The 26,055-nt window shown below is 42.4% G+C and overlaps 2 protein-coding genes and 1 long non-coding RNA gene across 11 annotated transcripts in view; 2 read left to right on the forward strand and 1 right to left on the reverse strand.

Moving 5' to 3' along the window:
- The window catches only part of NSD2 (nuclear receptor binding SET domain protein 2), a 99,668-nt gene extending 73,773 nt beyond the window's left edge, over positions 1–25,895 (reverse strand). For 2 of the 8 annotated variants that reach the window (XM_042053201.1, XM_042053196.1), the window contains exon 1: positions 904–1,048. The gene's annotated coding sequence lies outside the window, so the exon portion shown is untranslated. Of the gene's footprint in view, positions 1–903; positions 1,049–24,876; positions 25,784–25,829 lie in introns of those variants that run through there. The other 6 variants (XM_042053202.1, XM_042053203.1, XM_042053199.1 and 3 more) reach the window with 5 other exon arrangements.
- LOC121676550 lies at positions 514–16,000 on the forward strand. The gene is made up of 3 exons (XR_006020502.1): positions 514–575; positions 1,853–1,931; positions 14,679–16,000. It is a non-coding gene; the product is annotated as an uncharacterized LOC121676550 (long non-coding RNA).
- Positions 25,896–25,930: 35 nt separating the features above from the next.
- The window catches only part of LETM1 (leucine zipper and EF-hand containing transmembrane protein 1), a 29,055-nt gene continuing 28,930 nt past the window's right edge, over positions 25,931–26,055 (forward strand). For both annotated transcript variants that reach the window (XM_042053205.1, XM_042053206.1), the window contains exon 1: positions 25,931–26,039. In XM_042053205.1, the coding sequence (XP_041909139.1) occupies positions 26,001–26,039 (39 nt within the window). In that variant the 5' untranslated portion in view covers positions 25,931–26,000. The remainder of the gene's footprint in view (positions 26,040–26,055) is intronic.

Consider the following 26,055-nt stretch of genomic DNA (forward strand, 5'->3'; position numbering starts at 1 on the left):
GCCGTACAATCTCAGTCCTACCCGGCGGGAATGGGCAGGAGCAGCCTCCACCTTCCCACACCCTCACCGCCACGGAGGGGGGGCATTTGCAGCCTCACGACCCCTTAAGGGGGCGGTTTAAACCCTGGGGAAGCTTTTTTTCCCCCTTCTCATCGGTCGGGTCCCCCCCCCCCTCCGGTTTTCTTTCTGATTTGCACTGATTGATCCCCCATTCCCCGGGGAGGGAGGTGGGACGGGTGGGCACCTCTCCTTTACCCCTTTATGCTGCCCCCGACCTCCCGCAGCGCCGAGGAGGAGGCGGCGGCGGTCAGGGGGGAAAGGATGAAGCTGCAACAGCCGGGACTCCGGCTCGGCATCGCTCCTTTCCGCTCCTCCGCCACCCAAGAGTCAGGCCCAGCCAGCGGCACAAATCCTGCGGCAGCCTCCGGGCGGGGGGGGGCGAGGGGCAGGCGGGGGACCCGCGGCCCCGCAGCGAGGGCCAGGTAGCGGGGGGGAGGAGGGGGGAGCGAACAAAAAAACCCTTCTCTGGGGAAGAGGGAAACGGGAGCTGCGGGCTGCCCGGGCAGATGGAAACGGTAAGTTTGAGGGGAGCGGAGCCTCGGCGGAGGGGGAGTCCCCGGGGGAAGCGCCGGGGCGGCAGTGGGGCGCGGATGCCCCGCCACGGAACCCCTCGTCCCCCACGCCGCCTCCGCTGCGCTTTTGCCGGGCAGGGCCCGCGGTCCTGGCCCGGGAGGGGGCTCCCGGTGCCCGCGGCGAGGCGCGGGGCCGGGCGGCAGCATCCCCGCGGGCGGGCGAGCCTCGCCGCCGCCGCTCCCGCCTCCCGCCCGGGGCCTGCGGGAACGTGCCCCGGGTGCCTTCTCCCTTCCCGCGGGGAAGAGCCAGCCGCGCTCCCGGCCTACCGACCTGTGCCCTAGCGCATCCTTCTCCCCGGGGAGCCGGGCGAGGCGGCGGCGGTATCTCGGTGCCGGGGAGCAGCGGGAGCCGAGGCGACACAGCGGCAACAGCGGCGGCGGCAGCTCCGGCGGGTCCTGCGCGGCGGCCCCGCCCCCTCCTCCGGCCAGAACCAGCGCGAAAAATCGGCGGCGCTGATTGGCCGCCGCCGCCGCGCGGCCCCCGGAGCGGCCGTTTCAAATCCCCCCGCGCGGAGCCGCCCGCACGCGCGGCCGCCGGGAGCGCCGCCCGCCGGGAGCGGGGCCGGGAGCGGGGCCGCCCGGCAGAAAGGGAACGCCGGCTGCCAAGGGAGGGAAGGCCACGGGGTGAGGTGGGGCCAGACCCGCTCGGGGGAGCCTGGTTCGCCGCCTCCAGGTGGGCGAGAGCGGGTCCAGGGCCCGCCCACCCCGGTGGGAAACGCTTTTTAAAAAATATGTTGTTGTTATTATTTACCTCCCCTGGGGTATGGGGATGCTGGCCGTGAGCCGTCCCTAGGCGCGCAAGAACGAGTTAACCTTACCCCCCCCCCCCCCCCCCCCCCCCGCCCCATAAGGGAATATACAGAGGTTGGTAAAAAATGTTTCGTTTTAAATATCTTTTGTATTACTATTTATCTCCTCCTGGCCGGCTGAAAAGTGCTCTCCTCACCGCTGGCATCAGCCACTGTACACGTGCGCGTTCTGAAAATCCTGATTTAAGCCAAATGTTTTGACTTTCCTTACAACTGCACACAATTTGGAGGCTGTCGAATGGTTGTAAGAGCCGAAGTGTGCCTGGCTGCGAATTATCTGGGCTGTCTCTTCTGGAAGTATGGCCTCGGTTATTTTATTTTTTTTACGCTTGCATCAAAATAAGTACATGTGCTTGCAATTTGCCAATTGAAAACATAGCTTTTTTCTTTTTCTCTTTTTTTTTTCCTTAGGTCAAATTGTTAAACAGCCGTCATGTTACAATAGGAACAAATATTCTCATGAACCGTTGCACCAGATAATGTAAAGCAGGTAATGGCTAGGTTTTTTCAAGCTTTCAATGGGTTAATAAAGGATTTGTGGAGCACTGAGAACCTGTGCTTGTGTACAAGGCAGAGAATAAAGTTCCTCGGTGCTATGGATACTGTATTAACCTGGTAACTATGGACCTGTCGCAACTCCTGCCAAAGGTAAACAGATGATAATTGAGGGAGGGGAACACACCAGCATCATACTTCATGGATAATGGTGAAATTAGGCCATCTGTTGCAGAAGGACTCTGGCTATTTTTTTTTTTAACGTAATCCTTAATTTACTTTCAGATGTTAAAGTTTGTTGATGTTTTTAGGTGAGTGTTTAATGGTGGCTGCATGGCAGTTAGAAGTGGAACAGTGTGAATTTAGTGCTAAGTACTTAGTAATGAAAATCTTAATCGTCTGATTAAACTGAAGGTGGCTGGAGGAGATCTGTCTGTAGTGATAAAGGTACTTTAACTTGTTTTACAGCCTTTCTGTAAAAAAAAAAAAAAAATACAGTATCTTCAAGGTGTTAGACAAACAAGATTGAGCTCCCTAATGTTAGTGTTTACAGCACTAAAGAGAAAGATAAAGCGCCATTACATTTTAAAATACCTAATTTGGATTAAGAGTCATGACAGTTTTATCCAGCTTCCTTTCTAACATTCAGTTAAATGCAGTCACAGCAAAACTAAAGATCCTTTCTAATTAAAAATAGAGATGCCAGTATAAATACAAATATATAGAAGTACAAGTACGTGAATCCTGTTGTTTACATAATGGAATACACAGGCTTGCTTTTCTTCTATAGTTGAACAATAACGCTAACATACTAAAGTACAAAGCATGCCATGTATGCAGGGGTGTTTTCTATTCCCTGCCCCCCAAAACCCCAAACTTCAATGAGAAACATAATTATGAATAGTTGGCATGATACAAACGCTTTATCTATGTTCTCTTGGGAATAAATTCTGTGTGCAGGCCCAATGATAAAAATTCATCTTTACATATGACTTACAAAAGAGAAACAGATTTTCATTTTGCACTTATCACTAATGCATAATATCCTACAGATAACACAGTTCCTATGTTTGCCTTCTGTGTCAGTTCTTTAAGGTGTAAGTGGAAGGATTTTGTTATCATGGTCAAGGTGACAAATCTTCCTTAGGCCTTACAATTCCTGTAGATCACTGGCCTTGTCTATGAGACCAAAATTTGCAACTGTGTCATTATGTCCTGATAGACCCACCATGCAGATTTCCAGGAAAGCTTATGCTGGGAGTTAGCACCTTTAACTGGAATACTACTTTATATTGTAGATAGACACTGGTGCAAACTTGTCCAACATCTTGACCCTTTAAATAAAAACTGTGCTTGCAGGTTTTTTAATTTTCAAAACAATTAGCCGTTTCCTTGAGCTCTTATTGTGGTAATAAAGATACCTATTTTTTCCACAGCAGTATATAAAGAGGCTGGTCCTTTGCAAGGGTGTATAGTTATATGACAGTTCTGAAAACTGAGCTCAAAAAAGCTTTAACTTCTCAAGGTGTAAATGTGCATGCAGTGCAGAACGAGCTTGTGCTGACAAATCACAGGCATGCTGCATTACACTTGAGCGATGGCTTTGAAGGAGCTGAAGGAAACATCCTCTAATCAGTTTCTAGTAGTCACAATTTCCCAGGCTGAACCTCTTGGAGATTTTGTTTTTCCATTATTGTATTTCCTTGTGATTTTAAATTAGCCAATATTTTTTAACAGTTTTGGTTTCAACGGCCTATCCAAGAAATATCAAAGATGCACAACTAGAGCAGATAAAAGTACTCATTTATTAGTGATTCTTGTTTCATTTGGTATCTAAAATTTTATTGCTTCTTACTTTCAACTTTTATATTGTGTTAAACAGTATCACAATTGATATCGCTCTGTTCAACTCAAAGGCATTTAAATAAATGTAGTGGTAGCATATTGTCCTAGAAATATTTAAATATTTTGGAGATTATCAAGTAGTTACTAGGCCGAAAGATAATTTGCAATTCAAGCACTTTTCCAAGACCACTTATTCAGCAATAACTGAAGTCAGTGCCCCTGGTTTTAGGCATGTGCTAGGATGTACTGGAATTCTGAAGATGAAGGAAGTTTTGTTTTGTTGCTGCCACAGGGACAGCTAGTGCTGGACAAGCCAAGGCCTTGCACTGCTGTAGTTCCTCGGTTTGGCAGAGCTCAGGAACAAGCAGTGTGTGTGTGGCACTGCTCTGTGTAACAGTGCAGAGCTCCCTCCTTGGAGAGTTTGGTCAGTTTAATCTCATTGTAGATCTCTGTGGCAGGAGCCTCGTGTCTACATTTCTTTCCTGTATGGATGCTAAGGATTGATTGCTTTCTAAATTTCTTTCTTGTACCCTTCTTTATTTTTTTTAGGATTTTATATCATAATCTGTCTAGTATGTATTTTCCTGAATGCAGATTATCTTGGTGGCAATGTTAACTCAAAGCAGTGTTAAGCTGAAGTTACATGAGTGTAGTCCATGTATTAATCAGATATTCCCAAATTCATAGAGCAGCACAGCATGTTTGTAGTATTTATTGTACTAAGGTGTTTAATAAGATAAGGCCTGTACTAGCCCATGTAGAATCTATAGATGTTTTTTTGTTTCACAGACTTCTCCATGTATTGGGGGTGAACACTGAAGACATTACAGTTCAAGCTGTGAATACACTGGTAAAGTTAATGCTGCCCATTGTCCTGTTTTGGTGTAGCACTGATGCAGAAATACTTGCTCAGTGTTATCCCTACTATCACTGTGACACTTTCATGCTGTCAGCCCATCACCTGTGCACTGACTTTTGCCAGCAGTCCATGCTTTTTCTTTGGATTAACAGAGAGTAATCATTGTTTTCAACCTGTCTGAACCTATCCTTAGCTATGTTAGGTATAGCTAGACAGAGACACTGATCTTCAGTCCAGGTTTCATCACAACTGTTAAGAAAAACCAGCATGTATGTGTTTGTCTTTGACCATGCAGCATATTGCATACTGTTTAATATGGACATGGCAAGCTGCTGATCTAGAATTAAGAGAGAATGAAATATGAAATTTAAAATCAGTGTTTCAAACTATTTTATATCAAGTGTACCATAGTCATCATAAAACAATAGTAGTAAATGTGTTCTAGAGAACTTAGACATACATTTGCTAATTAATTTGAATGAAAATTCATTGAAAATGGTTACTTGAAAAATTTGATGTGTATTAGAATCACTTTTAAATTATCTTGAAAATGAGAAGGTACAGGCTTTTCAGACTTTTTGTGTAATCCCATTTAAAAATGGAGTAACAGTATTTTTTAAAAGAAAGTTGATTCCTTGGGAAAAAGAAAATAATCTACTTTGAGAATTTGAAACAAAATTAGTCTCTGTCCAAATGAGGGACATCTTAACTGCAGCTACAGTTTATGGCTTAAATGCTGATCAGAGTAAAATATGATTACCTGATGAAAAAACACACTTAAATGTGAATGCTCTTCATACTATGAGTTATACACCAGCCTGTGTTACTAGGTATGTTTTCAGATAGGAAAAGAAGGGAATAAATGTCACTTTTCTTGCAAATACCTATTTGTGTTTGCATCATTTGTGCTGAGCAGAAGGAATGGAAGTGTAATTGAGGGAGCAAAAGGAAAGTTGAAGACATGAGGGAGTGGGATACATCCTCAGGGCAAGACAGAGGCCAGGAGAAAGGAAAACTGAAGAGCATGTCCCTGCTGTTTTCCAGTGTTGGGATGATAAAAACCATCTGTATACGAGTTCTCAGCAGCTAACATGCTTCAGCTTGGTATAAGTAACTTCAGTGAATCAATAAATTTATCTATAGAAGTTATATGTCTTTAATTATCTTCAACATCAGTATGACTTTATTCTGAATGTCAGCAATGTTTAAATTAAATAAATCTAATCTACGTAGAAACACACAGCTTGAGCATTCAAAACATATTAACTCTGCTATCTATTGATAGCATAGTATGTTACTGTGTTGCTAAACATAATCTCACTGAGAAGTATAAATTTCAAAATACATTTATAATCAGAAATAATGTTTAGCACAGCAGAGCAAAAATACAGTTTTTTGCAATGTGTTTGGTATGCATTTCTAGATCTTACAGAGTTAAGCTTTAGCCTTAACAAGCTAAGTCTTAGCTTTCAAGGAGCTGTAATGTAGGTTTGAATGTTAAATTCTTCTGCATTTCAAATTGCTGACTTACATTTAATCTTCATGTAATTATTGGTCAGTGATAATCACAATGTGGTAAGTTATATAGCAATGGAAGTCTTGAAGAGTGGGGTTTTTTTCATTTTGGCAGAGAAGTGACTATTGATATTTCCACCCTCTGCTGATGCCGAAGAATAAAGTTTGTTAAGGGTTGAATAGGCCAGATAGATAATGCTACTACTGTTTTCAGCAGATGCTAATGCAGTGTTTTATTTCGCACATATATTAATCTTTTCTGCCTCAGTACAGAGTGGTGAGGGTAACTATGTCGGTCCTAAAGGTTAATTTCATTCTTTTTTAAGGCATGCCATTATTCTGTTAACAGTAATTGCTCTTTTTTGAATGATTAATTTGATCATATGAACTGTTTCTAATTATGCTGGTGACTGGCAATTTCCTGTACTGAGAAATTGTAGCTGTGATCATATCCTATTTACTCAGTATATATGCCTTGAGAAAAATGCTCACTAACAGGCATTCTCAGAAATATCCACTAATTTCAAGAACTGTTTGGAGACTTTATATAAGATGCTTAGCACTTGTTTTACATTGGTGTTGAATATGTGCAAATGTACTTGACAAATGAGGGCTGAAACAACTGGATGTGAGGCACAGGATGAGCAGGTTTGCAAATGCAGGCCTATCTGCTAAATTATCACCTGTGCTGTCACTGGTGTGAAAACTGAAAGGAGTGGGATGTGTTTCTTGCGCTTTTTACAATGTTCTTACACTCGAGCTGGATATGCTCACTGCTGTAAGCTCTGTTTGCTCGCTTCAATTACTGTTAATGAGGCAGAGCGTGCGCAGTGCCAGCCTGTGCAGCACTGAGAAGCTCCTGCTTGGTAAGCCAGCCCTGGCAGGGAGCAAGGGGCTGCTGGGCTGCCTGCAGGACTCAGACTGTGCTCCACTGTCAGCAGCTCAACCCTACACACAGCAATGACCCTGCGGAGGCAGTTCTGGCTCCAGTGCCAAATCTGCATCCAGTTTACAAATAGCAGAAAAACATTGGGCTGTCTCAGCTGCATTTACAGCAGCTGAATTTAACTGTGATTCAAATGAAGAATGTACCCAGCAGAGAAGAGGTGCTGGGCTTGGCCAGGGTGTAGGACACTGCCTACATGAAGATTCACCCATTCTCTGTTGTCTCACGCTGAAGCTGGGCATGGTTGTAGTACCACTCTGCTAAGAATAGCATCATTCCCATGGACACAAGCCACTGGGAGTTGAACACTCCTCCTTTTGCAATTACTACAGCAACTGGCCATGTAGTATTTTCTGAAGGGCTGATGTTATACGCATCTTCTGGGCCTGAGCTGCTTCTTCAAAGCAGGAATAAACTGTTTGCACTGGTTTCCACAGAAGGTGATAGGCACTTAAATGGCATTTAGAATCAAGGAGTCTGTGAATCAAAGCCCCAACTTCTGTCTCACCCCAGAAGGTGCTTCAGAGGGCCCAGAAGAGGTACTTTTGCCTCCTATTAAAAGTACACCACTGATAACATAACCAGGAGCTGCAGTACCAGGATCCTGAAACTGAGCATTCTCTCTGGTAATCTGACATTCAAAGCCTTCAAGGGAAGGCATTCAAGGCCTTCAAAGTGCGACTAAGTGCTTTGCCACAACATACCACCTTAAATGCGCATTCTACATGTATTCCTTACTTCACCTACACTGGTAAAACTGTTACATTTGACTTATATTTGGAATCACTCTAGTAAATAGATGTACTTATCAATAAGTAGTCTCTGCAGCCCCAATCATGCATGCTCCACTACAGCTGTACTGCCCAGTGCCTGTGGGGACTCTGGTGTAGCCTACTGTAGACCTCCAGGAACAAGTCCCTCACAGTAAATTAAAGAACTTCATCAGCTGTTCTCTGGCTCATTAGAGTGGCACCTGTGATCCCTACCCCTTACACACACGCCGCTGCTCCAGCTGCATATTGCCCTTCCTGATTACCTTTGCCACCTCTAAGGCTGGGACGTTTATCTCTTTGTGAATCAGCTCAGGCACTGCTGCAGTTCTCAGCCTGGTGCAAAAAGGTAAACCAGCTCCCTTCATGAGTGGATCACGAGTTCTGCTTTAGTGTTTTGAACCAGAGAGCTTCTGCTGGTCAGCTACAATTCATTGTCTGCCTTCAGCTGCCTGGTGCCATCCTAAATAACTGTGAGGTGTGCTCTCAGAATTTACCACTTTGTTGACTGTACAAACAGCAAATAGAAATCTGAAGGATGCTTTGGAGATGCTTTTTACAATGCAATATAAACATAGTGAGTGGGCCTCTTCAGAAGTCTGTGGATGTGCTCACACTGGTATAGTTGCTGGGCCTAGCTGATTCAGGAAAGAACATAAAGAAGTCATTGATTCAATGGGAAACATTTACCCAAGAGTTATGTTTGAACAGCTTATGTCTCAGAACGGAATTCCACTTCGATAATTCTCAATATTCATTTAAAAACTTACTTTGGCTTCTGAGAATTAATTTCTAGGTTGGTTTAAATAACCAGTTATCATATTCTTTCATTTTCTTTTCATAGCATTGTAGGCAAATTAATTGTACGTTAAGTCTTGAATAATTTTGAAGATTTAATTTATGACCCAACTATACTTGCCTTTTAAAAAGTCCAAAGAGCAGAGACTTATAAAGCCTTACATGTTCATATGGCACCAGTACAGGAGCCCTCAGCATGTGGGTGTCCTGTAAGCAATATTGAAATGTAAATGTTAAATAATGATGGCTTCTAAAGGTAAGAGCCATGGTTTTTCCAAATGTTTTGCACACTCATGTGTATGTGCCAGGCAGATAAGCACTCTGGAGTTTGAGAGATGACTCCCTTTTGAACTATAAGCATCCCATCTCAGTATGATTCCTAGGGAAAAAGTCTTGTTCCAAGCGTTTTGGATTTATGTAGGCCCTGTGGAGTTCACTGGTGGGTTTATTTGGCAGGTGGGCCTTATTAACCTGCCAGCAAGGGACTGTTTGACCTGCTTAGGTTTGTAGAGCTTGTAAATAAAGATTCTGTCAGGCAAGAGAGATTCTCTTGTGCTTCAGACTATTTATATCTCTTCTAACTGTGGCTGTTAAAGCTTATAAAGAAACAGAAGGTCTGGGATGTGAGACAGAAAACCCTGAGGGAGTTTTACGTGTTGTATTTGGATTGCTGTGTTAATATCCTAAAATAAACACAGCATGACAGAAAATGGGGAATATTTTTATTGTAATTATTATTAACTCAAAGACATAAATTATTGGTTATTGAATGGAGCATGGCTGAGCTTAGCTGCAGAGGACAATAAAATAACCTCTTAATTTAACACTAGCAGCTATTGGCAATCAATGGGAGCCAGACATTTAATCAGCTTCATTTCCCTGTTTTTTTGCTTTTTCTTTTTTTGCATTGTTCTCAAGTTTAATAATTACTACTATTAACATTTTTTACAGCTCAGGTTAATAATGAATACAATAACTTTACAATAAATTGTAAACATAATAAAACTATGATAGACTTTCCATCAATGGAATTCTTTTAATTGGACAGGAATATTATATTGAAAGGTGTGTTGTATTACAGATTGAAAAAAAAATCCCTTTAAGAAGTCTTTTAGTCTGTCTAGTGCAGGTCTGATTATAGGGTCCTTTCTAACTCTGCAACATGTAATTTTTAATAGGTGTATCTTATTCAGTGAAAGGACTTTATGCTTTTTTTTATATTACTTATAATGTAAGAAAATGTTTTTCTCTTACTCAGAAGCTATCAATTTGGACTAGCTGAACAATCTTTTTGAGGAAGGTTTACTTCTGTTTCACCAGACCTACTCAGACACCCAAGTGCTACTTTAGATCAAATGACACAGGGTTCAGCATCTGCCAGAGTTGAGATTTTGAGTCTGTATTCCTTATTCATTCATTTGAAAGTCAATTTTGCAATATTTCTGCCTTCTGTCCTGAATGGACTCAATAAATGTTTTTTGACCTTAATCACGTTGGACTGATCTGCTATTTAGGCATTCTAGGGAATGTTCTAAAATATTAAGTCACCAGTTTATAGAGAATCTGTTGAATTTACAATTACAAACATACTGTCTGCAGAAGTGTTTCACTCATGAGCTGCTGCTCTGGCCCAGGAGAACTGGCTATTGGGAAAGGACAAGTAGGGTACACTGAGTGGAGAATGGCTTCCAAATTCTTCTAGGCACCAAAACTTTACAAGTGGAAGCCACTCAGGAGAAATGTGAAGACAGGCCTTTTCTTCTTTTGTTTCACCTCCTTTCCAGTGGGCATCTCTTTTATGAGCTGGATGCCCTGGCTCCCAGCCCTGCTGTGATGTGGGACTGGCAAACTTCTGTGCACCTGTTCCAGGGGGATTAGCCACTGGTGACAGCCCATACCCAGAATTTCCTCCACAGATGGTATTACCCTTCAACAAGTGAGTCAGAACCACTTGACTTGGAGCTTTTTATAGTTGTTGAGGGTAATGATAATCATCCTAATAAAGTAGTTCTTAATCTCTCATACTGAATAGTTTGCCAGTGGTTGAGGAAGATACCAAGCTCCCATCACTCCCATCCCTATCAGCTTTACCAGCACTGGCAAAACACTGTTAAGCTTTTACAATCATCTGTCATTAGATTGGGAAGTGAGTGTTGTCTGGTGGATGAGATACCAGGCTGAGGCCAGAACTGACTCCACTAATTAATTCACCATTGGGAAATCTAGGACTATATTACTTCCTCTGCTGTTTTGGTTTTCCTAACAATAAATACATTCATTTGAGAATTCAATAAACAGCTCATGCTGAAAATCAAGTATGCCAGGATTGGTTTGCAGAACTGGGCTTATATGTCAAGTTTTCTTGTCCAAAAAATCAAATACTATTCTGCATTGTATTTCTACATGTTGATACGCACCATATTCCACTATGATGCTAATTGATTACAGAAGTAATATTCACAGGGTTTTTTCTCTTTTGTCTGCTGCTTACAAAATTTTATGTCATTCTAGTAGTACACAGTTTTTTATATAAATACTTTATTATTTTGAAATTCTCCATATAGTTCAGGGAATAAATGTCCTAGATATGATTCCACTCAAGTCTCTAGTTTCTTTTTATCTTTTTCTCTTCTCCTTTTTATCACCTCCTTTTCCCTTTTTTCCTTTTATTTTTTTCTCCCTTTCTGCAAGTACATAAAAAGAATTAGGCACTTCCTGCTATCCCTAAGCACAAATTTAGTTCCTGGTATATCCACTCTAACATATTCAGGAAGGAAGGAATAATTTTTCTGAGGCTGTCGTGCTTTTACAGTGGCTGCAGTAGCTGTAGCTCAGGCTGTAGCTCCATACTGGAGGAACTGTGTAATGTTTGATCTTTGGAAGTAGTAAGGAACAGGCCCATTCATAGGTGAGAATAATATGCATTGTGCAGTGCAGTGAAGCAGACAAATGTTCCTGCATAGAGGAGACTACCATCTCCTAGAATTAAACAATTCATACCAGCCACAAAATTCACTGAATAACAATAATTTTTTCCTAAAATAAACCCTTCTATTTCCTGGCTAGGATAAAGTAAGACTGATTAGGTACCACTTGTAAAAGGTGGATTTTATGAAAGAAGAGGATGTTAAGTGCTCTAGAGGAGGATTTGCAGGAGAAGCATGATAAGATAAAGATTTGTCTAAAATAGGACTGGGAAATGGCTAAGTGGGAACTGTGAGCTGAGTGTGTGGGAGGGAAGGAGGCAAGAATTCATTTCACCAAACATTTAAGAACAGAAAAAAGGCATGGATGGAGGGCAGATTTCTTTTTGTTAGTCTGCTTAAAATTGACCTGTTGATTTCAGTTCCTGCAAGGCATTAAGACTGTGTTCAGTGGGCTTTTAATGTACATTTATCAATCAGTTTGTTGTGAGTAGTTTCTATCTGCTCTTTCTTCTAACTACTCTCTTTACCTCACCAAAAAAATCCAAGAGGTAACAACCAGCCTGATTCACCTTTCAATTCAAGAAGATTCTACTTGATGTAGATCCAGCTGCTTTGCTTTAAAGATATCAGCTGTTAATTTTAAGCAGCACACTGTAGAGCACTGTGTGCTCTAGCTTTCACCTGTGAGCAGTCAGGTCCACCTTGCCCTCATACCCCTGTGTAAGCCTTCTCCTGGCTCCCATGGCAGCGGATGTGAGGACAGAATAGCACAGAGTGGGTTACACTGTTGGTGTGGGAGGGAAACAGCTGCCTGGTAAAGCAGCCTTTTGTGGAGTATATCAAGTTCTGGCCCTGTTTTGCCATAAATTAGCTGGTTTAATAAACATTTCCTGCAGCCTTTAGTAAACAGACTGTTTCATGCTTGAACTTACTAACATGCTCTTATCTTTGCTATAAAATGTATATAATCATGAGAGATTTCCGAGTGACAGAGTGGATTTGTGAAAACATCCGCATAATGTTTTTCCACTTGCTTTCAGCCCCGTTCATGGATTTGCTGGCTGAGACAATGTTTGGAGTAAAGTCACATGATCAATCTGCATTTTCTTGCAGTCTTTCTGGGCTTTTGCACCACTCTTCTTCATGCCAGGTATTCTGTTGATATATAGATCCAGGCTCCTTCTTTTAAGAGTAATAAATCAAAATCACACAGTGTTTAGGATTTCAGTCAGAGAGATTATGTCAAAATTAGAACATTCCTGAGTGAAGGTCATATAAATCAATCCTTCAGTTATTCCATTTTCAGTTTCATTGTAATGAACAGTCCTCTGCTTGCAGTGAGAAAGCTTATGGTGCTGGAATACTGATAAGATGATACTGCATTCAGAGAACATTTTCGACTACTGGATGAAATCTGCAATGCGATATATGACATATATGCAAGGGTCTGAGTTGAAAAGTCTTGAAATTGTCAAATATTAGCATTCTAGGAATGAGGCTGGTTTGAAAAATCGTTGAATCCTCTTTATAGCAGAAAAAATTTTAATGAGCAAAGTAATAGCAAAGGGCTTGTAGTAGAAATGTAAAAGAAAAACATACCACTCTTCCAAGCTAACATGTTAAACAGGTTAATAGTATATTGTTGTGCATGCTTAACATGGGGGTGTGATTTTTACCTGGATAGTAATGCATAACAACTAACATCACTTTTCCTACTTAAAATACTTGACAAGTGATGTTGCTTGTAATAACATAATGTAGCTAAGTAGCCATTTTAATTGCTTGTGAAATTGTAACACTGAGAAGGAACTTGGCGTTGGGATCAGACTGATGGGATTTGGTGTATGCTGCCAATTACTCAGGTTATTGTCTAAATTCCTTGATCAAACAGACACCGTATATGTACATCCTAATGTATATATTGAACCTGTGCTCACAGGACAGTATAAAGCAAATACTACTCTTTGAACACACTCCTACTCACTTTACCCTGGGGAAATTGCTAAAACATGCATATCTCTATTTTTTTACTATACACAGCCCTCCACTGATGTGCCAATACTCCAGGGCCTGTATGTTCCAGTCTATTTGCTCCCTTCCCTTTGACTAGCTCTGCACTTCCCACCAGCTTCCCCCGGGTCAGACAAATTTGGTTACCACTCAGCCCTGATTTGCATGTGGCTTCCTCCAGTTCCTGTGCACCCCTGCCCTGCACAGAAGCACAGCTGGAGGCCACAGGGAGGAGGAGGAGCTCTCCAGGGTTCTATTCAACCTGAGGTGCAAGGATCTGGGGGGAAATTCCTCAAATCTGCCCTTCAATCCAGCAATCTTGAGTCAGCTTACAGAAATCCCCAATGGTATCACACTGGTAAAGGCTCTCCATTGCAAGGTTAAAAATGGAAAAGGGAATTCTGACAACTCCTTATCTACCTGCCTGCATTGTGATATTCTGAGTAGTGCCCTGAGTGTGGAGCTTGCAGTCCTCCACTTGTTTCTGAAGGGATGGTAGACGAATGGATGTAGGAACGATTGTTACAGTGCAGATACTGCAACACGTGTATCAGACAACGAGGCCCGTGGAAAAGAAATATATATGGACGGATTCTTGCTAGATGTTTCAGAGATGTTTATTTCTCTAGCCGCATGGCCGGGGCTCTGCCGAGGAACTGCTCAATCACAGGACCCGAGGGTCCTTGCCCGCACAGGGGAACACAAACCAACCAACAGGGAACGAGGGCAGGGCCAGGGAAACCCCGTGTCTCCCCCCAGGGCCCCTCTCCCAGGACCCCACGGCAGGGGAGGAGACCCCAACAAATGATGGTTGTGGAGGAGGAGGTGACAGACTTCCAGGAGCAATGATGAAACTCTGAGCTCACCAGAAGTGGGCCTGCAGCTGACAGATTCGATTTCTGAGGATCCATTCAGGAGCAATCTCATCATGCTGGGAATTGCAGTTAGCCCTGAAGCAATGTGAAACATAGCTTTTAAACAAAATTTTTAACAGGGATTTTTAAGGAGATGCCTTCAACATTATCTTTCTGGTTTTACTGGGCATCTAACAGCATCACCTTTTTATTGGCAGCTTCAGCAGGGACAATTGAAAGAGTCAGCCTCTCTGTGCTACCTGATGGATTGACCTGAACTTGGGCCACACAGGAAAAATATCTGCAGAGTTTTTACACTGCACCGAGCCTGCTGTTCCCGAGTGTAGGAACTGAGGGATGACAAGCTTAAGACAAAGCACAAGAACCACAAAGGCCAGTGATGATAACCATGTGAAAAACAGAGGAGCCAGAAGAAATGGGCAAGAGATAAAGGGGCACAGTAAGAAATGCACTGGGATATTATGCAGCTCTTCAGGAAACAATCACAGCTGTTAAGCAGCTCATTAGGGAGGAAGAAATCTCTCCATAATACCAGACTTGACCAAAACCAAACTGAATGTGAGTGTGGCTACGTGAGCACGGGTTGTGTGTGCCTCTGCACTGCAGAGGCTTGAAGGCGGGTTTGCCACCAGCACACACGAGCTGGGACACAGCAACGTACAAGTAACCTTGGTGACAGAGGCAGGACTGAAACAGTGGATTCATAGCTCCCAGCTCTGTGCTCAGACCACCAGACTCCGTTCTCTGTGTGTTTATCAGCAGTGATGAAATACAAGACACTGCTGCAGGCAGCACAGGCAGCAATGCTCTCTGCTCACCCTATTTCTCATACTCTGTCCCTAAGCACTCATTTCTGGCTATGACCAGAGATTGCATAAAGGCACTCACAGGCCCCCTTGGTTTAGCCCAGTGTAGTCGTTCTAGCTTCCATAATGCCAAATGAAGCCTTCATCCAACCTAAATAAAGAACAGGATGTGGCACTGTAAGTTTCTTTGTTTACAGTGTCTTAATAAATTCTAGAACAAATGTACTCAATTTGGATGCAAAAGAACATTCTCTTACTGTCAGCTCTACAAGCTAGTCTTGAAAGCTGATAGTCACTGAATTCTTTTTGTCCTGTACATCAATGCAAGGAAAACGGTAGAAACAAAACCTGTAAATTTCTTCTGCAGTACCTCTTCCCTGCCTCCACATCCTGCCTCAGCACTGTCTGCAATTCTTACCTTAGCAGGTTTATGAAACGTCTCAGCTGAATAAAATTATGTTGTAACTGATACAGGAGAAGGATTGGAATTCATTTCATCTTTATTACAGTGAAATGAAATTAGTTATATTGACAACTCAGTTATGAAGGGAGGAAAAGCTACAATATTTTTATACCCATGTTAGTAAAATAACTTGATGATATGCTGCATTGAAAAATTATTTTTGTATGCTGCTATTTCACAAAATAATGTAAATATATGCATTGCATAGGTGTTTCTAGGAGCAGAATTTGCTCACAATAAATAATCTGTGATCTTACTTTGCTTCAATAGAATTCCAATTTATCTTCATTTTATTTATTCTCCTTGTGATACCTATTTGCACATAATAAAGACTCTTGGGGTTCTAATTAGTGACTTCTGTGGAACACCATTTACCACAGTGATTTGAGAAAAAGGTCAGTGCCTCCAGGAACCTGGAAAATACTTGGATTGGAGCACAATGTCTTTCATGTTGTTTTATTTAGGTAATTCAAAGTTTTAAACAGAAAGGTAAGATATAATGATTAATATGATGCCTACTATAACTGGAGAAATATATTATCAAAGTCTGTCCTAAAAATTTCTTTCAACCACATCTGTCATTTTTCATTTGGACAATATTGACTTATTCATTTTTTTGTTTGAAATGTGCTTTACCACACACATAACACAAACAAAAACCTCCCAGAGTAGTCAAAGAAAGGAAATACCTTTGAGATTAATCCCTTATATATTTCCATTAATCTAAATGGAGTAACAGCCATAGTATCCAGCCCATATACTCTGCAAGGAGAGAAATGCAGTTCCATTGACAAAAGGCATGGTCTGGTTAAATCAATTTCTATAGCATCTTGTCTCGACATATTTGAGAGCACTATCCTTCTCAATTAATGTCAGCTCTGCTCTGGGAATACTCTTTGGTAGTTAACTGTTGCTGTTAGAGAGCTAACTTCAGATTGAACACAGCTGGCTTACGTATTTTGCTGTTGATAGTCTTGGTAATGGAACAACAAATGCAAGGGGAACAAACTACAAAGCAGAATGCAGATTTTCAATCCAAATAAATCAACTTTAAGGATAAGAAAACCCAAATGTAAATTTCCTTTGACTGAGTCCTGATAAAAAAAAATTACAAACTTAAGGTAGGTCTTACAGTTTCCTTTTTCCCAGGTTTACATCAAAGTCAAACAGAATCCCCTCAAACAGCCCAACTCCTCACATAACACAAGAATAGAGAAGGAGCAGATAGGATGTTTAGGGAGGGTAGGAAGAAAACACATAATGTATGTGTGAGAAAGATCACAGATGAAAGAAGAAAGCCAACTGAAGAAAGGAGATAAAGGAAAGCAAGTGCAAGGCAGATTTTTAACACATCTCAGTATTGCTGTGGCTTTCATGGGTAATTAATTACCCACTAGAGGGAGATCGACTGTAACTTGTTGCCAGGTGGATTATGGCAGAAATTGGACTTCGTAAAGTGCAAAGAGGAAACACTGTGGTAAGAAAGCAAGAGAACATGCAAGTTCTTTTCCTTGGTAGAGTTTCGTTCTGTGTAAGTTACCAAGTGGACTGAGATCTCTTCTGTTTCTGAAATGGCTTTCATTATATTTCTACACAAAAAATCCCCACCTTTATTAACCTATTTTTTCTGTTGGTGAGAGCAACACGTGGAGCTTAAGGGTGGCAGGAGAAGTGTAGTGCTTGTCTAGGACTAACCAAACTGCCATAGGCCCCCAGCATGGGGTGAGCCATGCACGACTCAGTCAAGTGCCTTGAGACCCACTGACAGGACCCTTTAGTCCATCTCAAACACCTCCTTGGTTCCAGGCTAGGACTTGCATCCCACAGCTTTTATTAGCTGCCCATGGGTAATCATTTATGGTCTCTTACCTCTATTTGTGCAAAACAGAGGAAGCTTTTAACATTCAAAGCAGGCTTAGGCATATCCTTTCCTCAAGGGAAACCAAGAAAGGAAGTAGTAGTGGATGCTTAGAATTGGAAACAGAGCATAGAAAAAGTAACTCCCACCCATTTGTGTCATTCCTGCTTCTAAAAATCAGTAGTTTAGGGACTTCCTAACTTCCGAAGAGGACATTGCTGCTAGACAAGCATGTGTCAGGGACTTCATGAAGCCCAGCTCCCTTGAGTGTGACTATTTTCTTGTTGAGCCTATTTATTTCTATTTTGGGGTTTTAGAACATCCTGTGGCAATGACTTTATATGAAAATATATTTCCTTCTTTTTTAAACCTTGCTCCCAGATAAACTGGTTTAATTAATATGGCACTATGAGCAGCAATAATAACCATTTTTTATTCACTTTCCTCCCACCTTGTTTTCCAGACCTCTTGTGTCCCTTTCCTGTTGCAGCACAGAATTCTAACCCCATTCTGGCTCCACTTATACTAGGATTTTTGAATTATATGAATGCTTTTCAGAGTCAAGCTATTAGCAGTGACAATAGTCTTAACTCTAACCTTGCCTTTCTGCATAAGAACTGTTGAATACAGAACAACATAATGCAAACTTGGAAAAGATGCATAATTATTTCCGCACAGGAAGTTTGCAGTTGATAGTTTGGTGTCACAGATAGAAATGACTAGTCTAACATGCCGCGAACTAAGTCAGAGCCAAAACAATTATCTAATGCCTGTGAACCCTCAGGGTCAAATATACTCTCTGCTACCACATGCAATGCCAGAAAAGTCTGCTGACAAACACCAGCCATCAAAAACACTTCTTCCTCACAAACTCCATGTCAGAATTTCCAAAGTGGCCTGTGGTTACATCCTGGTTACCTTCAAATTCCCTCAAAAATACTGCAGGGGGTTCTGGGCACTACTGGTTCAACAATTCTGGTTTAACAATTATTGAAAATATGGCATGACTTCATTTGTCAGTGCGCTGATATGATCCTTAAACCAATTTAATGTAAATGTAAAACAATGTATTTGCAAAAATCCAAATATAAGCAACACATTTACATTGCTTATCCAAAGCAGTATACAGAAAAGAAATAGGGTATACAGGACCTTTGCAGACCTAGCAGAGCAGCTGGCTGTGCTCTGTAAGAAAACTAGGCACGGGTGCTGGGATTGCGCCCAGGGCCCTGATTTCCAGCTGGCACACTGAAAGAGGCTTCCTGCTCAGGGAGAGTTAGATATCTGTTCCTTGGGAGGAGAGGCCTCGCAGAGGGGAGGAAGTTGTTCCCTTGGCACAACAGGGAAGCACTGCTGGCTGAGCCAGCTTTTTGTTGGTATCTGTTGGGCATTTTTCCTTTTTCAGCTGTTGGATTAGTGATTAAAAATGATTGATATGTGTCATATTAGAATGAGTGTGGGGCTTGCCACCCTGACTGATGAGCAGGCTGGATGGCTCACTTTTACCTGCTGCACAGATTAGTCCCAATGAGCTCCTCTCACTCTATCCAGCTGATGAACTGCTAGGTATTTACAGCTCCCAGCTAAGCCTTCAGTTTGCACACAAAATTCCCCCTTGAAGTTGCTTTCAGAGGAGAGCGCCTGCTTTGGGGGACTTTTCTTCCCCTGGATACTGATCAAATCCAATGGTAAAATTCTTTTATGTCAACTTTGTATTTTCTTACATACACGACTTGCAAACCACACTTTGTACACACATGTAAACAGGATTAAAGCATATCATGTGTTACTGAGAAAATGCCTAATTGCTTGAAGGTAGCAGGATGTTTGGGGGTGAATGCCTCCCAAGTCTGTCTCTAGGGGATACTATAATAGTAATAAAGTGAAGAGAGGCCTAAGACAGGCAGGAGAGAGGTTGCTGATTACATGGGAAAGCCCAGACAAAGCGTCTTCTGTTTCTGATGCCTGAAATTCAGCCGCACAAGAAAAAGGCAGGATACTGGCAAAGCACCACTGGGATGTACTTGTGCTGATAGCTCTTTGTTGTTTTTCTATGGCTTTACATTTTAACAGGTATTTCCCCTCAAGATTCTCATATACCTACAAATCAAGTGTTGTCAACAGAGCTGCCACTTCACTTGCCTTGGAGGTTGCCATTCTTTCTGTCTCACAAAAACAAAGAATAAGATGTTAATTTTTATCTCTGGCCAAGACTTTTATGGTATTACCTGGCAAGCACCGGGATTTGATCTTACAAATACATAACTGCACTGTTCCTTTATCACTCTGTGTGAATGTCTCTGTTAGCAAAGGGACATAGCATGCATATGCATGTGTAAGACTGGGGGCCAACAGCTTAGGTCCTGCTGAGGTCAAGGCACAGACACCCAGACAAACACTGATTTGGAAAATTTACAGTATAGAGGATGGTTGTAGAAAGGGAAAGCGCACTGACCATTCCGAAGGAACCAACTCCTTTTTAAAATCTCTTAATCTGCTTTTCATTATCTCTGTGGGGAGGCCTCTTGAGAAAAGCAGCTCTTTGACTTGAATAAAGGAGGGGCTGTGGGCTTGCATGCTGGAATGGGGAGGTCATTGTACGGCAGCACGGAAGATTGGGAGTGTTAGTCGGGTCAAGGAGAACAGGATGAAAAAGTGTGAGATCTGTGGTACAGACTTGGTGTGGATTATATGAAAGGTAGAAGTCTTAAAGCTGAAAGGTAAATAAGAGAGAGTGAATTCAAAGGTTGGAAAAACACATTCTGGTAGGATTATTCAGTCTGACTATAAGGGAAAAATATGAGCCAGGACTGATAAGATCATCAGCAAAACCAGCAAGAAAGAGGTAATGACAGCAGAGGCCCAAGAGGGCTAAATTCTACATAGGAATTTTAAGCATTAGGCTTCAGCAAATGAACATATCCATCTTCAATATTTTTCTCATTTGTTCTTCTAACAGAAATGCTTAGCTCTGCTCACCTCTTCTGAGGCAGAGAAAGCACAAATATGCCTGGGGGACAATAGGACTATGTTGCATTTTGCCTGCACCAAGTCACATACAGCTGTGTGCATGTGCTGGCTGTAACCTGCTCCCCTCCAAACCAATGCTTATCATAAGCACCCTCAGCCTCGCCAAATTGCTAAAGAAAGTGATGTTGCTGCCATTAAAATGGCCCTTGGAAGTAGCACATTTTTCTCCTTTTTAGACTACAAACGTAAAAATTCTCCTAAAATGGTGTGCTAACCTTCTGCTGTTTCTTTAATGGACACAAACTGAAAGGTATCTCTGTTTTGCAGGGACCTCCTGTTTTTCCAGTACTCCTATAACACTGCCTGACTTCACCAGGAATTTTATGATATACAAGAAGTGCAGGAACGGGTCTACAAAATCCGGGATGGGGTGGGGGAGAGCCTTCCCAGTCGCATGCACTTCTTGTCTTGCTTCTTGATGGGTGCATAAAAGCAGAGGTGGCAGATTTAGGGCTTTTATTGACAGTAACACAACATTTGGTGTTTTCTTAAAGGCCTAACTCTGAGAGGCAAATGATGACGTAAGATTGTTGGCTTCCTGTGTTTCTAACTGCAGACAGGAACTTGCAAACCCTACAGCCTAAAAAATCCTGGAGGCAAAGAATAACTCTAAATGCATAGTGTTAAAGCCTGTCATTTATAAAATCAAACTGATTCATTTGAGGCACAACAGGTTACTTAAATACAGGATTGATGATTTTGCAGCAAAATCTCAAGTCTTTCTCTTATCAGCTGGAGCTAACAGGTGTGTTTGTAAAACTAGAGACTCCTTTGTTTTCCCCTCCTGTATTTCTCAAAGCCTAAATCAATTTGCTTTTTATAGCTACATTCACCCTTTTTTGTCGTGCACACTACCTGCCCTCCCTCTGCTTGATCCTGCCTTGGCCAGAATCTTGTGGCTTTCTCCCCATGTGCTCCTCCAGTGCCCCAATCTCGCTTTGTGTGGTGGTTCTGCAGCTTCTCCTCCTGTTTGTTTCACATAAGCTCCATCTGCTGGGAAAAGGGAGAACCTCGGTGGTTTTTACTCTGGGAAATACTTTTCTCTCAATTTGGAAAGATTTTCAAAATTAACTGTTTCTGCTCCCCCAGCTGTGCTCTTGCCTGCTGGCATGGCAAGTTTAACTACTGACAACCTGATATGTTATTTTTATGTCATTTTGTGTGGCTAATTTGGGTCAAGCCTAAGCAATCTTTTAAAATACCACTTTTTGACTGGAATTTGAGCAGGTAGTTAATTATCTTTGGATTGGGAATGACTGTTTGCAGCACATTATTGCCATCAAGGCACTCTCTGTGTGGCTTTTCAGGGCAGTGTTTGAAGAGGCACCCAGGGCAGCCTGTTTCTGTGCTAATGCATAGTCAGTGCTGCTTGTTTTTGGCACATTTACAGACAGGACTCAACTTACGACCTGGACCTTCATACAGCAAATCTGTAACCCAGTCACCACTTGAACTTTTACCTTTGGGTATAACACTGACAGAGCAACAGGCTTCAGTATCCCATGAATCTCTCCTAAAAATTCCCAATAATGAATGGGAGTATTTTTTTAAAAAAACTACTAATAATCTGCTGGCTTTCTCCCTAGAGTAGAAACTTAATGCAACTTGCTACACAGTAATGTCTTTTTTTTCCCCCCCTTTCTCTACCTTTACGCTGAACACTGGTGAATAAAGATGAGGTTAATCCCATATTGTTAAACCTATTCAGGGAGACAACCTGAGGGTTGCCATGGAAACAGATTCTCCAGCCTAAAAGCGTAATTCTACTTCTAAGGACTGTCTGTGGACCTGCACTGATAGTAGCTTGTAGAATCAAACTCTGTACACAAACATGATGTTGCAGTAGTGAAATGGCAAAGGTGCCTCCCAACTCATCAGATGCTAATTATGCTCCCATTTCCTCCCACTTACAGCCCAGAGCATCAAGCACTGCACATCCTCCCTCTCCACACCCCGAATCCCATCTCCCGGCCCTTCCTGCCTTTGCTGCCAGCTCAGTTTGTCATCAGGGTGTCCTGAGGAACTGAGGCTGTGTCTGTGTCTCTGGCAGGACTGTCACAGATTTGATACTGTCACACAGCCACTGTCAAAAGCTATGGGGCACCTCAAGTTGGGAGTGGGGGCAGCTGCTATCAATCACCAAAAACATCAACAGGATCTAGGAGTGCTTCCTGGGACATGTCTTCAGGGAAGGGGTGACAAACTTACAGTTCTGTTCCCTGTTCATATTAACATTTGCCCCGCAATTCCTAGATAGATTTCTAAACTTCCTCAAAAAGAATTATGGATTCATCTGCTCCTTTGTCATGTCTCTGCAAGTAAAGCACAGCCCTAGGCATGTTCTCTGCTTTTATAGGTGTTATGCATTGTACCTCTTTCAGACAAGTGAAACAGTCCTGCCTTTGTGATATCACTGGGCTCTGCTCATATAGCAGTAAAATACATATTTCAATATTCACATAGCCTATAACAACCATCAAAATTTCCTTTTATTTGGAGGTTGTTTTGAATTGATTTAGACAACTCTTACCTTGCTTTTGCTTCTATTTAATATCCGGGGGGAAAAAAATTGATACTTAACATGAAATAGTAATCTTAGTTTTGTTCAAATGTTACATTTATTTTAATAATTCTCAGATACTTATTAAAGCCATCTAGAAAGAAGGCTTTGTATTTCTTCCTTTTAGTCTCTCATCCTATTCCTGCTGGGAAACATATTTTTCAGCAAGATGGCTGACAACTTTTCCAGACAACATGGTTGCTTTAAGAACCAGGTCTAAAATGGCTGTGTAGCAGTTGACCTTTTTTTTTTTTTTTTAACAAAACCCCAAAACCTTAGTAACTATGTGGTACTGTGATTTATTCTGGGGATAAGTGCTTTCTCTGTAAGCTCAAGGGCTGTTGCTCTGGCTGGAGTAGAAGATGTTTTTCTTTAAAACAAAAATTGACTCCTGGGGGAAAAGCCCATGTGTCACCTACAGTCACTGGCCTTTTCATGTGGGAGCAATTTCTACAACTACTTGAAAATTATGAATGCTTAGTCTTTTCTTAAGCATTACTTCACAATGCTTGGTAAATGCACACAATCAATTAGTATTTTGAAACTGTATCTATTTGGGAAATTTTCACAGAGTGTATTATCAATCCTTTTCATATACAGTAGCAAACCCTGTAACTTCCAGGTATAAACAAATCTGGAACAAAAGACTGTACAAAAACATAACGAATTCAGCTCTGAAAAGGCCCATGCATCTACATTGTCTGCCACCCTGAATACTAATGAATTTAATGAAACTATTGAAAGGCTGGTTACTTGTCTGCATAAATGTATTGAGACCTCTGTAATCATCTGTTTGCTGTCTGAAATCTCTTGTCAATAGTTTAATGACTTCAGAGCATATTATTCTTCTTGTATAGGCTTCATATAATGTTTCTACATAATTAAGCAGCTTTGTTAGAGGAACTGCCATTAGTTGCCCCATTTCATTTGGTTTTGTTATCAGCCAACCAGAAAGAAAAAAAGAATAACAAGAGAAAGATACAAACCCAATCTAGTGAGAGATGTGTAGATTGGGAAGATGTTTGTTCGGGGTTTTTTTTTTCAAGACTGCCATTAATATAAAGCACTATTATCAAGTTGCACATTTTAAATTATTTTAACCATTTAAATGCACTACATATTTAAATACTTGTAAAGCAAACACAGCTGGCTAAAAATCCTGCAGTGCATTTGGGAGCCTAACATTTTAAAAGTAGCTCTAATATTACGGATATAAATAATAATACCCATTAATTTATTAATTATCACTAGATGTAAAGAACACTGGCATTTCTATAGCCATAGTGAGAAGAGTGTCTCGATTTTTTAAAATATTCAGTCAATTGCATCTTCAATTGCAAATCCATCTTCATGAATACTTTTGAATTAAAAATGTAAGTAATATAAATTTCATCTAGATTTTTTCGTACTTTGGAGAAACCCTGAGGATTTTCTTTAAATACATAAAAGAACTCTATAAAATTACCAATTAATTTCATGCATTCGCCTAGTCCTAAGCATGAACAGATAAACTGCAGACTCATTTGCTTTTTATTGCTACGAGATGCTGTTTTCAGTCACGTTTTGGGTCAAACCTGAGAGTTCCTGCTACCCTTTATGTGTAAGGTTAAGTAGCACCTATTTTCTTTGGGGTTGAGGTACATGTAGAGGTGACCAAATGCCTGCTGCTGTAAGTTACCTGTGAAGCAGGAGAGGTCTGATCCCACGGCTCCCTTGTCCCTCTGGAGCCCTGTCCTTGGGGCAGCCATCTTGTTGACAGGGCTGGCAGCCATCTTGTCCACAGACAGTCCCAGCAGCTTTCCCCCCATTTTTTCTGGAACAAGGAAGGCATTAACACCCAAATCTCACGTGCATAGTTTGTAAAATGTCAGTGTTCTCAGATTAAATTACGATTTTTGCAGTTTGATTCTGGTTATTCACTGCATCTGGCAAAACAGTTAAAAATAAAGTACATACTGCATAATACTGTATTAACTGACTAATAAAAGATTTGATAAGAGATCCTACTGCTGGTCAGGATTCGACTAATATCTGAAGAATAACATGCTACTTGTAGTCCAACTATTAACCGGCACTAGTGCGGCACATCTGTCAATTGACTGATTTATGTGCTATTTCCTATCAAAACCATCACAGCTCCACCAGAAAGCCATTTCTTCTGTCACATCCCGAGATCCACAAGCAACACACGTGTGTGCAGCGGAACTGCTGCTGCCAACCTTCGGCCGCAGGCGTGTGGAACAGGGCCGCACACACCGCAGCATCACAGGGTCGTAGGGCTGAAGGGACCTCTGTGCATCATCCAATCCAACCTCTGCCAAAGTGGAAAGCACCGTGCCGATCTGGAGCGCTGCACTTTGCACTGGGCTTATGCGTGCCCACAGCGGCCTGGGCGGCTCCGTGAGGCACCGGCGCCCTCCCTTCACAGCGGGCACGGCCTGTGGCCTTCCCGGCGTGGCGGGGACCGCGGGCTGCGAGCGAACCACACTCGGGTGGAGAAGCCCCGACACCGGGCCAACCCCCAGTGCCCGCCGCAGGTCCCGCCGCTCCCCTCGGGCGACCGCGAGAAAGAGCCGCGGCCGCCCCTCGGTGACGCCATCCCCCGCCGCCCGGCGCCACCGCCTCCCTCACCGTGCGCTCTCGGACTACGGCTCCCGACGTGCCCGGCGCCGCGGGGCGGTGCTGGGCGAACACGGGGGCTGGGCGCTGCTGGGCGTGTGGGAATCGCCGCGGCCCGGGCGGCGGGACAGGAGCGGGACAGCAGCGGGCCCGGAGCCGCCCGCCCGCTCGCCGAGCGCCGCCATGGCGTCGATGCTGCTGCAGAGCTGCGGGCGCCGCGCCGACCGACGCCCCCGAT

The sequence above is a fragment of the Corvus kubaryi genome, unplaced genomic scaffold (assembly GCF_017639235.1).
Source record: "Corvus kubaryi isolate FWS band 111438036 unplaced genomic scaffold, C.kubaryi_AGA036_p1.0 split1-131, whole genome shotgun sequence".
In the NCBI taxonomy this organism is placed as follows: domain Eukaryota; kingdom Metazoa; phylum Chordata; class Aves; order Passeriformes; family Corvidae; genus Corvus; species Corvus kubaryi.